The sequence below is a fragment of the Balaenoptera borealis genome, assembly GCF_965194805.1.
Source record: "Balaenoptera borealis genome assembly, chromosome: 3".
NCBI lineage: Eukaryota > Metazoa > Chordata > Mammalia > Artiodactyla > Balaenopteridae > Balaenoptera > Balaenoptera borealis.
In genome coordinates this window covers 21,632,464-21,648,911 of record NC_138866.1, presented here as the reverse complement: position 1 = coordinate 21,648,911, position 16,448 = coordinate 21,632,464, and the positions used below count along the sequence as shown (strand labels likewise).

Below are 16,448 nucleotides of genomic sequence, written 5' to 3'. Positions count from 1 at the left end.
TGTAGCTAGCTGTCCAGTTTTCCCAGCACCACTTATTGAAGAGACTCTCTTTCCTCCATTGTATATCCTTGCCTCCTTTGTCATAGATTAGTTGACCATAGGTGCATGGGTTTATCTCTGGGCTTTCTATCCTGTTCCATTGATCTATACTTCTGTTTTTGTGCCAGTACCATATTGTCTTGATTACTGTAGCTTTGTAGTATAGTCTGAAATCAGGGAGTCTGATTCCTCCAGCTCCGTTTTTTTCCCTCAAGATTGCTTTGGCTATTCGGGGTCTTTTGTGTCTCCATACAAATTTTAAGCTTTTTTGTTCTAGTTCTGTAAAAAAATGCCATTGGTAATTTGATAAGGGATTGCACTGAATCTGTGGCTAGTATGGTCATTTTCACAATATTGATTATTCCAGTCCAAGAACATGGTATATCTCTCCATTTGTTTGTGTCATCTTTGATTTCTTTCATCAAACTTACATGTATGTGTCTTACAGTTTTCTGAGTACAGGTCTTTTACCTCTACCATCTTGATTGGAGCCTTTTATATGTATGTTATTCTTGACAAATCACATAGACTTTCTTAGCTTTTCCCAGACTGAGCCTTAACTTGATGTCTTGGGTACTCTTTCAGTTCATCATTTTAAAATCTCAGGAGAGACTATATTGGTATACAACTTGTTATCTGTTATTTTGGTAGCAAAAGAAATAGCAAGTTTTTTGTTTTTGTTTTGTGTTTTTTTAAACATTAGGTTTCTGATAGGCTACTTGCAGGATTGCAGGATAAATATAAGCAGGTAATTCAAAATTGTTGATTCTTTCTCCTTTGCCCCAGCATTCAGTCTGGTCACCAAACACTTGTATCCTTTGTACTGAGTATTTCTTTTTTCATTGCAGTTGTCATCCCCTTATTAGATGTGTATTAAGAGAGTGAAATTAAGAGATAAATTTTGTACTGCATAGGAAGTCGGGAGAATTAAACATTCTTGCAGCATTTCTAACAGCAGTAACCTCTGAGTTGCACAGAGAAAGAAAAGCAGTAGTAGAGAGAAGACTTCCCAGACTGCAGAGGCTCAGAGGTGGAAAGAGGAGTTGACTTCAAGAAAGTCTTGAATACAGAGTGAATTTTAGTCATATTCAATTGCATGTTGATTTACACTTACTGATTCATATTGCTTTTGGTGCATTTTGGCCACATGCTGAGAAAGCCAGTTCTCTGTTGCTTTTTAATGCGGAGGATAAACCTAATAAATATAAAACGTTAAAAGGCAGCACACAGGTGATAAAGGCAGTACAAGAGATGTACAATAGGGGTTTGTTCAAAAGAGTTCAGTACAGGAAGAAATAACTGGAGACTGTCCCAGTCTCTGAGGTATGTCCCTTTCTGTGCCACTGCCACCAGATTAGCCTAGGCTGTCAGGACTTTATGCCTATTAGTGAAAAGAAGAGAGGGGAGGAGAGCAAGAGGGAGATGAGAGAAAAGTCTTGACCCCTGGGGTCTGCTCTTGACAGGTGGAGAATAGATTTTATCCTGTTCTTTTCTGTTGACCTAGACTGTGTTGAGGAGGAAAGTACATGTATTTTGATTTTAACGCCTTTTGAAAAATATTATCTGTAATTTTGACACCACTAAAGAAAAATTGTGAGTTTTTGTAAGTTCTTTTCTGGAGATCTAAGATATAATTCTCTTCGGTTTGGAAAGATACTTCAGTGGGTCCATAACAGGATGTGATAGAGTGGAACTAAAAATTGCTTTGCATAATAAAGTGAAGTACAATGGAGACATTATACTTCTATTCAAGTTATTCGGTCTGCCATTCCACTCAGTGGGTCTGTGAGGCAGATAAAAGATGCTGTCAAGACTGAAACAGTCAATTCATGTTGGTAAAACTCGGGGAATAATTGTGTGACTCATTTTTATGACTTCCCCACATTGACCATGCACTGGAAGGCATTGTTCAGGTGGCCGGGATTTTTGGTGGTGATGACTCCTGTTGGTATCCTCAATGAAGAAATTGAAAAATTAATTGAGGGTCATAGAGCGACTTTCATTAAAGAAGACTGACACTGTAGTCTGCTTTATTTTATAGACAATTTAAGTGATTTTCAAGAGTGTTGAACTTTAGAACTTAATTCTCATTTAAGATGGCATTTTTTTTTTAATTAATTAATTAATTTATTTATTTTTGGTTGTGTTAGGTCTTCATTTCTGTGCGAGGGCTTCCTCTAGTTGTGGCAAGTGGGGGCCACTCTTCATCGTGGTGCGCGGACCTCTCACTATCGTGGCCTCTCTTGTTGCGGAGCACAGGCTCCAGACGCGCAGGCTCAGTAGTTGTGGCTCACGGGCCTAGCTGCTCCGTGGCATGTGGGATCTTCCCAGACCAGGGCTCGAACCCGTGTCCCCTGCATTAGCAGGCAGATTCTCAACCACCGCGCCACCAGGGAAGCCCCTAAGATGGGATTTTTAAGAAGAGTTTTCAGTTTTCCCTTGGCAGTGAGACAGTGGTTTGGGGACTTGAGGGATTGGTTCCATTTACTCAGGCTAGAGCTGAGCAAGAAAGATGTTTAATAAGGACTTCCTCCGTGGGGTATGGGTAATGAACTTTAAAAACAGGGATATCTGATATTCAGTTTTAAGTTCTTTTCTTGTTTTGTGCTGTAAATACTCACCATTGATTGCTAACCTTCAGTAAACATTGGTTGTACCACCAGCCTTGAGTTATTAGTGCCTTGCAGAATGGAGAGAGGGGGCTGCTTTAATTAAATAAGATAATGCATGTAAAATACTTACTGCAGGTCACTGCACCAGTGTATAAGCACTAGCTAAGTGTTAGGTCATATTATTATGCTTTGGGAATACAGAAAGCTGCCCAGTGTGGAGGAATACAGAGGAGGCAGTCAGAGGTGATCAGAGAGGAGCTGGGGGGAGTTTAGAATAAGAGCTGACAAATGACACTGAGGACATTTCAATCCTCATCCTCACTTCCCCTCATTCTCAACTCCCCTTCCCCCAAATCTGGAGGAACATTAGGGAGCATACTTAGCTTCCAACAGTTACTTGAGTAGTTATTCCACTTGGATATTAAAAGGAAAGGGGGACCTTAGAGGCTAAAACCTTGTGATAATGTGGGACCTAGACAATTAGGTCTCAAAACTTGTTCAAGAGGACAGATAGGGATGGAAGAATAGGGGGAAGGAGTAGAATATTCTTCAGAATCCACAACTTAAGAAAATTTTATGCTCTTATTTGGCTTTTAACCCTGTTGTGCACCTGATTACAGTTACTAGTATCAGTTAATTTTGTACCAACTAGGCTATAAAATTCTGTGTGTTCAGGATAGAGTTCTGTCAACGGCAGGGGGCCACTGAACTGGCCTGAGTTCTCCCCTTGTAGATAACTGCACTTTGCAATGTCTGTGGTCTGTCTGAACTAAACAAAACACAAAGCTCTGTTTCTTTCTTGTTTACTCCAAAAAACCTTTGTTTTCCTTGCCTTTAATCTTTTCCCTAGACCAAAATACCCTGCACATTGTAGACAGATTAGTCTTTCTAGAATAATGCTTTATTGGCAAGATTCTGAAACGGCTTCATAGCCTTTATTAGATTGAGTCCAAGCTCAACCTGGAGGCCAGCTCTTCCACAGCGTGGCCTCACTGTCACTCTTACCTCTTGATGTGTATGAACCCCTCACCCAGGTCAGGCTCACCTGCTAATCCAACCACTTTTACACCTGCCTCTTCCCAACCTAAACTCCCTTCCTCTTGCCACTGAGCTAAATTTTACCCCCACCTCCAGATCTCACTGAAAAACCATCTTTCTTGTGAAAATCTCCCAAGTATTCTAGTCCATATTGATTTTTTTTCGGTGTCTATGTTGACATTGGTCACTTGGATTCATCAATCAGTTGAACAGTTATTTGTTGAGTGCTGACAGTATGCCAAGAACGTAATGCAAATACTTCGTTACTGACTATGTGCTCTTTTACATTTCTAACTTACTTATATGTGTATGTACTTATTGCCAAAAACAAACCACCTTAGGAACTGTTTGTTTTCTCACAGAATTAGACACAAAATATCAATGCAATAAATATATCTTGAATTGACTAAAGTATATTCATGATAAGCTTAACTAGGATACAGGTCACTTGTTAACTTGTCAGCTATGATCACTAACCATATTAACAGAGTGATGAATCTTCTTAATAATAAATATTTTTTATTATGCTTGACCTCAATAAATCTTGCATAGTGACAGATTTTGTTTAAAGATTTTTATTAACAGCTCTTTTTCCTAGCTCAAAAAGGGTATTACAGGTGATAATCAGCAGAACAATTAAAAACAAAACCTCACCTCTATAGAGTTAGCCAGTGTGTAGACTTTATTACATAGGCACATTTTTTTAAAGCAAGCTGTTTTTACATAAAATAAATCACATAGTACAAGAAGTTACACTGAATGAGGATAGATGATGAAGGAAGGAAAAGCCAAGCCTTGGATCAGCTGAATCATTCACTGGATCTTGGGTCCCTTCCATCCTGACACATTGAAATGCTCTATGAGCGTTACAAAAATGGAGAGTGAGGAGGGGGTGCTCTTTTAGCACTCCCTGGCTTAAAACACTGATTGATTCTGTCTCATTTCTTGAATATGGTAAACTTTCTCCAGGTTCTGTTGGCAGGTTGACACAAAGGTTAAATGCATGCTGACTTAGGGTCAGAGGAGTTCATATTCTTCCCTCTGTCACCCCAGTACTTCAAAGCCCTTAGATGCTTTGGTGCAACAGGTTGCTGTCAGGATCTGATTGCACATCTGCTTTCCCAGAACTGCTCCCATTGGAAACCACGTGTGGGTGCTGACCCTGAAGCACACAGAGGCAAAACAGCGGTGCTTAAGGCTTCAGTCACAGTGCGGCTAGATGGTGTCCACAGCCAGCACTGAGGGTTTGATCTGAGGCAGAAGATGGGACTGAACAGGAAGAGGATGCTAGAATTCCTTTACTTTGTCCGGCTGGAATTGAGCCATTATATTTGACCAACTCTTAGTACAGGAAACTAAAATCATACTCACACATACCACAAAAGAGATGCTATTTTGTAGCTTGTACACGTTTTTAAAAAATAATTACATTTTCATGTTACTAAGAGGCTGTGAGGATAGGGAGGACCGACCCTTTCATCTCGTTTTGCCATAACTGTGTTACAGATAGTCCCAGAATGTTTACTGAGTGTTTTTTCCTCCCTCGATTCCTGCAGTCTTTTGTATAAAAGGATATATCTGTAAATCGTTGATCATCCCGACATAGCCCCTTGGAGGGTTAGACCGACTTCTACTTCAGGTAGTACCCAAATCCTATCAGTTCCTCTTCACCTTCACACCACTGTTGTGCTGGGTGACGCCAGAGCAGTATTCCAGCTGATCTTCACCGTCCTTTTGATCCTCCATGTTTATCTGTGTTTTGAAGGCAACTACAAAATAGAGGACTGCAGGGTTGTCTGGGCAGATGGTAAAGGATAGAGACATTAAAAGAGAAAAGATGGGCCAGCTGCTTTTCCCAGTATTCAAATTTTAAACTTCTTGGTTCTTAAGATTATATGAAGAGTCCTATTGACATGAAGTATCACTGACAGTGGCACCAAAGATAGTTTGTAAAATAATCTGTAACACTCGAGCTGGAAAGGATCTGAGGGAACAGTTAGTCCAGCGTCCTCACTTTTTTAGCTGAGTTTTCTGAAGCCCAACTGGGAAAATTGCAAGTGACTTAACATGATGATTGTCTTCATGACTGTGTCCTTTAAAGATTCATAGAAACCCCAATTCTCCCTTGATAAAGGGCACGCCCACCAATGTCTTTACATCAACAGTCCTCAGTGTCCTTGTGTTTGGCCTTAGCTCCCTTTAGGGAAGCCGGTTACTGGGACAGCACCTTGACCAAATACTTGTTGAACTGAATTAATTCTGTTGTTTATCCCTGCTAGGCAATCTTTTATTATTCCTGGAGCTCCTTACATTTAAGGGATGGCCTCTAGTTCAAGTATTTTGAGGTTTGGTGGCCAGTGCTCTATTTGTCATTTCCCTATACTTTATTTTTTCATATTGCAATTCTGTTTTTTGATTCTGTTCTTTTATAGCTTTTCATTACATGCAGTTATTATTTGCCTCTCTACAGGCACTACCAAACACATTGCTATGGATAGTTTCCGCCTTTACAGGCCTGGAATTGCAAATTCCTAGATAGATACTTTTTTTTTTCCCCAATTGTTAAAAGGACTAGACTCTCAATTCAGATTTGCTAAGGCACAGTATAAGAAATGTAAAAATTCCATATTCCTACTTTAGTTAATACATGGGAAAATACTACTGACACACACATTTATTTTCTACATTTATATCTCTTTCTCTTTTAATTCCTTAAATACATAAATATGAGTCACAATATCCAAAGCAAGTTTCACTTAAAAAGAACATAATTAAGAAATGGTAGAGAGATGGTGACTTGTAGGGAATTGGCACTTAGACATTGGTAATGACAATATGTTTAGAAGTTGGTGAAAATGCTATGACTAATTTTATATAAGAGCTGTCATGTTTTGAATGACACTTGTTAGTGAAATGTTAAGAGATAATTCCTTTACTAGATAATATTTTTTGTGGATTTAGCTTTTTGGTCAGCTTTGTTTGAATTTCCTGTTGCATTCTTAACATGACCTAAACTCTAGATATGCTAGAATTAACTTATAATCATCATTCGTAGAAGAGTTAAAGTTACCATTCCCACCTGGGAAAAATTTTTAAAGTAGGCTAAATGGCAGTGCTTCGTAGTCAAATCAACTTAATGTTTTAAAGATTTTTAAGAAAAATTTCAGATCATTCTCTGTTTTCCCACCACGAAACTTATTATGAGATTTAAAGCAGCTCTGAAATCATGATGTCACTTCACACGTTTCAGCCTTACTACCCCAGGCCTCCATCTTTCTTACTATGGTAACAAAATAAATATGCAGTAACATTGGTCAGTGGTTAATGTTGGGGAAAACAAAGACCTAGCACACCAAGACTGTCCATGTACTCTATTAAATGCTTTCTTCTCCCTCTCACCATTCGAATGGGCAAGGCTTAGGCTCACAGAGCTGTCTGACTTGCAAGAACAAAACTGAATCAATAATCTGGACTATGACAGCATCTGTGCTACTGTTATCTTTGGGCACAAAAATGTTTTTCAATATGAATAAGATATACTGTAGTTTAAGTTCAGCTGCACATTAAGTGCTTAAGTGCTGGCAGTTATCACTAGTTGACAGTGGAGGCAAGGAAAGAAAAATTATTTAAGTTCTCCAGGAAATAAAAGCATGCATGTGTGCTTTAATGTGTTTGATGATAAGTAAGGGTTAGGTAGTCTTAGAGTCTAAGCGTCAGTATTCATTCAGCAAACATTTATTGAATACCTAATTTTCCTTTATTTCATTAATATCTGTTTGTCCTATCAGCACAGGATTTAAGGTAGCTGAAACTTATTATATTCCAAACTTGGTGGAAGGTACTAGAAACAAAGAATAAGAGCCATTTCTTGCCTCCATGGATCACATTTCTTGGGAATATGAATTTCCCAATATGAGAGCTCCTGCCCTCATCTACAGGATTTGAAAGGAAATTACTCTAATTTCAAATAAGAAATATTTTACATTAAAAAAATGTTCTTGGGGATTCCCTGGCAGTCCAGTGGTTAGAACTCGGCGCTTTCAATGCAGTTCAATCCCTGGGTTCAATCCCTGGTCAGGGAACTAAGATCCCGCAAGCCGTGCAGCACAGCCAAAAAGAAAAAAAATGTTCTCAAGGGTTATGAGCCCTGCCAATAATGCAGGAAGGTTGGGGTGGGGGAGGTGGCGGGGGAGAACAAAATAGAAGAGAAAAAAAAACTGTCCAGATTATATTTCATATAAGTAAAATACACAATTTTCATAAGGCATAACTAGTAGTATGTTTACAAGAGTGGCAAAGGGAGTTTAATGGTGCACCCACAAAGTACCTCATAGTCTTGTTTGATATATCATAATGAGTACATCTCTTATCCTCCTTTACTATAAAGTCAAAAAAGGGAGTCACCAGTCTCAAAAAAATAAAGCGCAGCTCTTAATATCATGGGACATCTAATTTATATTCTAATAGTAAGACTATGTATTGGTAAAATGAATTCACTTCTAATATTTTCACATTACTGATAATATAGACAAGGATTACTGGTGGCCACAAATAATTTGTGGCCACACACACAAAATCCAAGTCCAGAGTGGCAAACTTATAATCTGCATATCAAAAAGGTATTTGCCCAACAGTGTTTTCTATGTAGGCTATTAACAAAATAACTACATAGAAACTACATCTAAAAATATATAGTATTATATCTTCCAACCCCCTAAATGCTACCCATAATCAATTTCCAAAAAACAGTAGAGGGAAAACAAATCTGATGAAATCAAGGTGGAAGGTTTTTAAAAATGAATGATAATCTGATTGCTGAATGTAGATAGCATGGAAGGGATTTTCCCATCCCTTGGTTTAAAAAAAAATGTCCAGGTGAAAGTACAAAGGCAATGAGAATTAACCAACAGGAAAAAAGGGTCCAACCACCGATACACGTGATGCTCGCAGGTGAAGCAGAGATCTTGAGAGGGTGCACGGGTGCTAACCTTGGGTAAAGAAGGTGCTAGAATGACCTTCACCTTGCCAACTCTTCAACCCATTTCAATGTTTCTATAAGGAATCTCATGTGCTTTTAGCACAACAGGGGAAGGGCTATGCCTTGGAGTCCTCACTTGACAAAGACCTCTAGGGGACTCCACTGTATTTCAAAGAGCATGAAAAACCACTTATCAAACTAAAAACAAACAGAGAGTCCTAATACTGTTGAAACTAAACCTATATGTAGAAGGGATCTTGTTAAGAATCTAGCCCAAATCCAATGTAAGAGTCCCTTTCATAGCATTTAGGATGGGTTATTTTAGCCTTCGTGCATTTGCAGCAACTGGAAGTTTTACTGTTTGAGTCCATTCCTCTTTAGAACAACTCTTATTACAAAGTTCTTTCTTATATTGAAGCAAACATCTGTCATCTATAAAGCTCCTCTTTTTGCCCTTTGAAGCAACACAGGAAAAGTCCAATTCCTCTCCCCTTATATAGCTCAACAGAGATTTCAAGTCAGCTATTATATCATTCCCTCTTTTTCCCTTTCCAGCTATACCTTCTGTTCTTCAGGGGAACTATTCCCCTATTCCATGTATAATCACACTCTCCACAACCCTGGCCACTTGACTGGACACAATCAATTTATTAACATCTCTCTTAAAATGTGGTTCCCAGAATTGAACCCAGCCCTCCATCCAGATGTGGACTGACCAGTGCAGCATGCAGGGCTCCCTAGACTTCTGTTACCACAGGCTGAATGCGTTAGTTTTGTGAATAGCTACGATATACTCCCGATTCAAAACTGAACTCACATTTCCCTAAGAAAACATTTTATACAAAAACTGCTGTGAAACCAGGACTTCCCAACACCCTTCCCATTAACACACACAGGTAAACACACACATCCATACACACATAGGTACCCCATTTTGTACTTAGTGGGTTGCATTTAAGAAACTCAGAATATAGAGTTTCTCATTAATGCCTATTTAATTTCATCCTTTTAGTTTCAGTCTTATGTTCAGGTATTTCAAAAAATTACAATGATTTCTATATCCTAATGTCAATACATAGTTAGAATTCAGTGAATGTTCACGGAATGAACTAATCCCGAATCTGCCAGTCAACAGACTAGTTATATGTCTATTTCTGTGTCATCTACAAATCGGATAACCCTTACTCTTTTCTTCACGGGAGAAACAGGAAGGCAGGTAAAAGCTGCCTTTAAATTGTTGAGCTCGTATCCCCTTTGGGATGCAGAGGTACAGAATGTGAGCTGGAACAGATGAAGAGAAAGAATATTGAGTGTCCTAGATTCTTGGAATCAGGATTTAATGTTCCCAACATTAGAAAAATATGGCTTTCCCTCATCTCTACCCTAGAGTCTTCTGCCTTTTAGATCTATTACAATACTGTGATTATCAAACTCTGAATTTTTAGGAAAAGCTCATACAAGCTCAGTTTTGAAACGGCTTTTAAAATGATCTTTTCAACTTCTACTTCCTGTAAAGTTTCAGTTAAAGAGACACGCAGCTGTCTATTGGCTATGAGGTATAAAAAGAGTTCCCAAATGCCCCTGACAAATGCCTGAGATATATGTATCCATCTGTTTCAGGAAGCAGAAATGGCCTATATTTTTCAGTGTGAATTTGGAAATTCACTGAGATTTAAGCTGTCTCCTGAATTGAATATAATCTTACAATGAATGTTCTTTTTCCCCAGAATGAAGAAAAGTAAGCTCAATTTTCCTTTCCCTTCAATAGCCACTCTTCGCAGAATGTGGGGCTAATCACAGAATTTAAAAGTGTCCTCTTGTGCCTTTTTTCCATTGTCTATTGTGACTCAGGGTGATGAACCCTGGGACTGATGCCTTAGAAAGATGGAAAAAGTGTTTCAATCAACACTGTCTAGAACCAGGAGGGAAACATCTCAAAAACTTCTGTTGCATAGTGTTAACATTTGAAGAATGGAGACACCTATGAAAGGTCTAGCAGACCCAAAGAGGAAATCGGTTTTGTACCTTTTCTCAACTTTTTCTAAGGGGAGTGACAGAGACGGAGTCTTAGTTAATTAACTTCTCAAGATTGTTTTCCAGAAACTGATGTAAGTGACAGATGCACATCGGAAGGAAATCCCGCCAACAATGATGTTGGGAATTTCTTTTCCTGACTTTATCAGTCACAAACCATACCCAAGTGCTGTGAGATAAGCAGAGGGGAGAGGAGGCTTAATTATACAGTAAGCTTCAAAGAGTCAGGTGACCCAGGTGCTTCAGGCATGATCAGAGCCTCTCCAAAGCAAGCACCTTAGGGCTTCCTGTTAGAATACAGGTAACTACCAACAGGGAGGTCCAATACACTGTTCCCAACATGGAGTAGCCATGATAGGCAGTGCCTTGAACTTCAGCTATTCAGGAAGACATCCTGTCATGATGCTTAGGTCAGGGCCCCCTGCAGTAGGGCTTCATCACTGGACCCCACACTCCTTGGGATTTTCCATTTCATCTCCTTCAAAGTCTGGCTTCAAACTCTTTTTTTGCTCAATTTCCACCTGTCAAGAGTAGAAGTTGGAGAGAAATATCAGAAGAAATATCAGGAAAACATCCCAACAAATAAATAAACCAAAAGAGAAAACCTCACTAGGTTCTTTGAGAGTCCTTGTAACTTGGTTAATATTCTGGGCTTTAGTCACACCAAGCTACTGGCCATGTGTATATTATGGCTCTGTCTTTGCACATGCCCTTTGCTTGGTCTGGAATTCCTCTCCCTCTCCATCCATCTGGAAAATTCTTATTCTTTGCCTTACACAGCTACTCAAAGGTCACCTCTTCTGTGAAGCTATTCTTGACTCACCAGGTAGAGTCAGGTGCTCCCCTGTGTATATTCCCACTACACCCTGTACCCACTAGACCACAGACTCCGTAGGACAGGGCAGGCCCTTGTTCACTATTGTACCCCAATAATACGGGCATACAGCAGGCAATCACGAAGGTTTATCAAATGAATGAATGCCTTTGCAGCTGGCTGTTTATACTCTCCATTATCTTATCCCTTTAAAAAGTCTCCAAATGGATAAGTATTGTAGTGTTTACGGTTCTGCCTATATCTTTTGGAAAATACTGTAGCTGTAACTGTAAAGAGATTAATAAATTAATCTTGCCTTGAGAGTGATATACCTCATCTGAAGCCTTTGATAAATCAGGCAGGGAATCCTTTGAGCTGAAGGAGTTTCATAATTAAAGCCGCTCTTCTCAATACCACTTGGATATTTATGATGAGGGAGACAATTCAAGACAGAACAGTTGACTAGGGTCATGTTTGAGGAAAGTGCTGGGTTTTTTCCTGGCCACAAGATGGAGTATTTGTTCTTTTTGGTAGTTTAATGTTTTAAATCACACAAGTAAGGAAATATTTAAAGAACAATTAAATGTTCGTATAAATCTAAGGATGTTACTACAAATAGAAAATTATTAAACCACTTTGCCAAATCCTTCTTCAGTAACCCCCGGTTTTCTGTCTTTGGCATATAATCTCCTCCTATTGAATTTCTAACTACTCAGGATATAATCACTATTTATGTCGGAAATCTCCAACTTCATTTCCTCCTTCACAGCCCTGATCCCGTTACTATTATAGAAGCTTGCCTGGCTTTTGAGTTTGCCCAGTTATAGCCCAGTGACCAGGTTGTATGACTTGGTATATGTCATACTTCACTATGACATACTGTCATACTGTCATACATACTGTCATACTTCACTATGTAAACTTCATTCAGATCCACTTCATCAACACCTGTAGCTGAAATATATGCTTTGGGTTAGCATTTTCCTGATCCTCCCTCCACTTCCAAACTCACTCCCCTGCACATAAATTATATGACAAATGAGTAATAATAATCCCATTACCCCATTACTCTGTTGTTGTTGTTCATGATGACTGAAAGACATTATATACTCCTCCTTCATCAGCCTGTACTTCTCTTTCCAACCTTTCTCTTGCCTGCTAGAGAGATTATTCATTTAACTCAGAGCAGACTCAACCACAGCTATGCATGGTAAACCGCCTGCAAGGTGGTAGGAGAACACCCTGCACCCTGGGCAGGCACTGCTAAAAGGAATGAGAAGGGGGAGGGCATGGGGGTGAACAGACAGACTTGGAAACATTAGCCAGATGCCTCCCGAGGCTACCTTGTAGCTGTAGTGTGCAGAGTAATTGACCCACTTCCTGACGTCCGTCTTGTCTTCCACAGAGATGGACCTTACGGCAGCTCTGGAGGCAGAAGTTGTAGGCATGCTGAACTCAACGTTTATGTGATTGGCAAATCTGGAAGGCACTTCCCGGTCAGAGCCAAGTTCAAGATGGCAGAAGAAACAGTGTGGGTGACCAGAAGCTATGAAAGAAAGACAAAGAATCTAGGGTTCAGCTTCTTTGGGGAGGAAGTGGAAGAGCCTCAATAACAAACAAAAGGAGGCCTGGCAGTCTTTAAGAGCATCCAACTCTGAGCAGAGGATTTGCCTCGGCAGAAGTCACTGCATGTGCTTCAGACCCTTTGACATAACACTATCTGACTACGGTAGCCTGGTATCCTAGCAATAAAACCCATGACCTGAGAAATGGAGTGCATTCTGCCTGCTCAGGTCAGAGTGCTATGTGAACACAGGGTAAATACTGTGAAATAGAGGTTGTAGATTGGCAGAAAGGAATAAAAGAGATCAGCACTTAGCACCTAATAAAACATCAAAGACAGCCACCTGGAGCAAGATCATCAATTTCCTTTGGAAGATGAATTTTCTTAATAGCATTTTATATTTTTTAAAAAATGCTTTTGGCATGTTTTTTGGGTGAACGGCATATATAAATGACAGAGCCCTTAGAAACAGCACATATGCTTTAGGGAAGCATGTGGAACGCTGGAGAGAACACAGACTAATAGGATACCTGGGTTTGACCTGCAGCTCTCCTAAGTGCAGAGATCCCACACCCAAGTCCTTTTTGTTCTCTCCAGGCCTCAATTCCTCACGTGTGAAGTGGGGAGTCGGTGGGGGGGGGGTGGAAAAGGGTGGGCTGGGTAATGCCAGGCATCGTCCCTTACCGCTATTTAACTCTATAAATCTATGGCTAGTTCCACTGTATTTGGAAGGCAAACTTATGGTTTGATTTTCATTTGAGGATTGTTATTAGATTATTTGAGGGAAAAGAGTCAGAACTTAGTTCTGTGACGATCACCATTGCAGCATCGTCGTCGTTCGTCAGACGTAACAGGAAACATTTGTTGATAACTCTGAGCCAAGTACTGTGCTAAGTGCTTTATGCAGATTCTCTCACTGCGTCTTCATACAGTCCCTTGAGGTCGTAATTATTACGTTGCACAAATGAGGAAACTACGGCTTCGGGAGGTAAGGTCAGCTGCCCAGGGTCATAGCTAGGAAGTGGCAGAGCCAAGAACTGGACCCAGCAGTCTGACTCCTAGATGTTCTTAACCCGTTTGTCTGAGTCATAACCACACAGTCCTCAAACCTCAAGACAGGTTTGCAGAGTGACAGGGGTGGAGAAAAAGGAAGCTGTAAGAAACCCCATAAAGCAACTCACTGTGGATAAACCGTGTGACTCTGACTTCATTATGTAACTGAAACAGCCCTTAGCTATCTGAGTTTCCCCAAATAAACAGTTCCAATTTCCTTTATTGGTCTGGGCAGGACTTTATAATCTCAGAGCGTGAGGACATACACACCCGCTCTCCAAGGAAAACATAACAGAGTGAAGTATTTGTTTTGCTCTGTTTCACAAATGTAACATATTTCAATTACTTTCTAAAGAGTAATACTTTGGAAAATTAATTGAAAAAATTGCAGTTTTTTAGGAAAGGAATTTAAGATATATGTAGTAGTAAAAATTACATTATTTGAAAATGAATCCATTCAATTTTTTAAAATTGTGTACCACAGATGTAATTATATAGCTGTCACTTACTGAACACTTATTACAGGCCAGAGACTGTGCTAAACACTTAAAAACATTACTAATTCCATTCTTAATGAGCTAGGTGTTAATAACCCTATTTTATAAAAGAGGAAACTTGAGATTTCTCTGAAAGGTTTAAGTAAATTGCCTGAGGTCACACAGCCATTAACTTGTAGTACTGGGAATAAAACTCATTATCTAACTGACTCCAAATTATGTCCTACACTCCTCTCAATATATTGCTATAGATTTAGATCATTACAAAGTATTTAGAGGAGTTTCTTAATTTAATTCAATAGCAACCTGAACAACAGTTTTATCTAATTACCCTTATTTACACATTGTTGGAACACTGAAAATCATAACTTTCCACAAAACTGACCCCCCTCTTCTCACCCCACCAAAGCGTATTCACAGCAAAGTCTATGAAAGCAACATTCTCTCTTGAGTTCTAGCATCAGCTAATGGATGTGTAGGGCTAGTGGACAGATAGGGAAGTACAATTTTGAAAGCTAGTATAATTTAATTCATGTTAATGAACTAATGAGCTCACACATTATGTCATCTCCCTTGATGAAGCTGAGAAAATTTAATATTAAAATTCAGATTTCTATTTTCCATAAAAGGGGAATCATACTGGAATTGTTTTCTCTTCACCCAATCTAATGAGAACTGGAATTCCAGCAAAGAAAGCTACCTATGCAGAACAGAATGTTTTGTTTCCTGGCAGACAATCTGGGAAAGCACAGAAACTTGTTCTGGTGCCCTCTAGGATTAAAGGAAAGCTCTTGGGATTAGGACGGGCGGGGTCCTGGGAGAGCACGGATAGAGGGACCCTGCTGGTGGGAGCCATGTTGGAATCCAATGGCAGCTTGTTAGCCTTTTGATGGCTTGATTGGGATAAGCCTGCTGTGGCTGCAGGCTTGAGGTGGCGACAAAGCCCGGGATGCCAGCCTGCTGGCTCACGCTGCCCTGCTGTCCGACCATCCTACCCGTTGGGGCTAGGGGTGCGGGGCCACTGCAGGCGGGAGCAGACGTGCAGAGGCTCAGTCCTCTTTCACTGTAAATAGAGGCATGAGGATTGTGAAAAATGGCCTATAAAAGGCACCTTCCCAAAGCTATCTCAAGACTAAGAAGAGCTCAGAAAAGGGACAGTTACTAACAGATCATCGTCAATTCTCTGGCTTCATGGATGGAGAGGGCAGGGGCTGGGCACAGAGAATACCAGCAATGGTAAGAACTCGCATTCTGACTGGAAGTCAGATCCTGTACATCTCAAGTTTCCAGAAAAGGGTGCTATTAATTTCCTGAACTGATACATAAGTATACCATTGGCCAGAAGTAGAATAAGAAGCTCTTAGGGGGATTTCATGTCTAAAAATATACAACCATGACAGCAAAAGCAGTAATTGAGTGGGGGGGTAGGTTTAAGTGAGAAATATCCCCAAATATCCTTATGCTGTCCTGTATTTTAAAAATCATTCACAAGGTTCCAGTAATCTAGAAATACGTATGTAGTATATAGGCTGCATTTACTTGGCCTTGAGCCTACTTAACACTACCCCGCTGGGAAGCATTCAGGGAAGTGGTTGCTGAGGACTATTTACTCCGTGCCCTGCATCTGCTCCCTTTTTATTCTGGTAACAATCTTTTTTTTTTTTTCTTTTTTCTTCCTCTTTGAGAAATACTCTTCCCCAGCACTGCATGTCATCTTGGTGGTCATGTCAGTCAAAATGCCCTGTCCTCCCTTTTACTCTTGGGAAGTGGCACAAGGACAGAAAATGGCCTGTGATGGTTTGTCCCAAAGGCTGCAGCC

At 39.9% G+C, this 16,448-nt stretch overlaps 1 protein-coding gene and 1 long non-coding RNA gene across 18 annotated transcripts in view; one reads left to right on the top strand and one right to left on the bottom strand.

Annotated features, from left to right (window-relative positions):
* LOC309625352 overlaps positions 1-14,834 on the top strand; it is a 44,778-nt gene extending 29,944 nt beyond the window's left edge. For all 5 annotated transcript variants that reach the window (XR_014242468.1, XR_014242469.1, XR_014242470.1 and 2 more), the window contains one exon: positions 12,921-14,834. This is a non-coding gene — a long non-coding RNA (uncharacterized lncRNA). The remainder of the gene's footprint in view (positions 1-12,920) is intronic.
* The window catches only part of STON2 (stonin 2), a 158,930-nt gene continuing 146,730 nt past the window's right edge, over positions 4,249-16,448 (bottom strand). For 12 of the 13 annotated variants that reach the window (XM_082384683.1, XM_082384685.1, XM_082384678.1 and 9 more), the window contains 2 exons: positions 12,859-13,061; positions 4,249-11,222 (listed from right to left, as the gene is read on the bottom strand). In XM_082384683.1, the coding sequence (XP_082240809.1) occupies positions 11,139-11,222; positions 12,859-13,061 (287 nt within the window). In that variant the 3' untranslated portion in view covers positions 4,249-11,138. Of the gene's footprint in view, positions 11,223-12,858; positions 13,062-16,448 lie in introns of those variants that run through there. The other variant, XR_014242464.1, reaches the window with a different exon arrangement.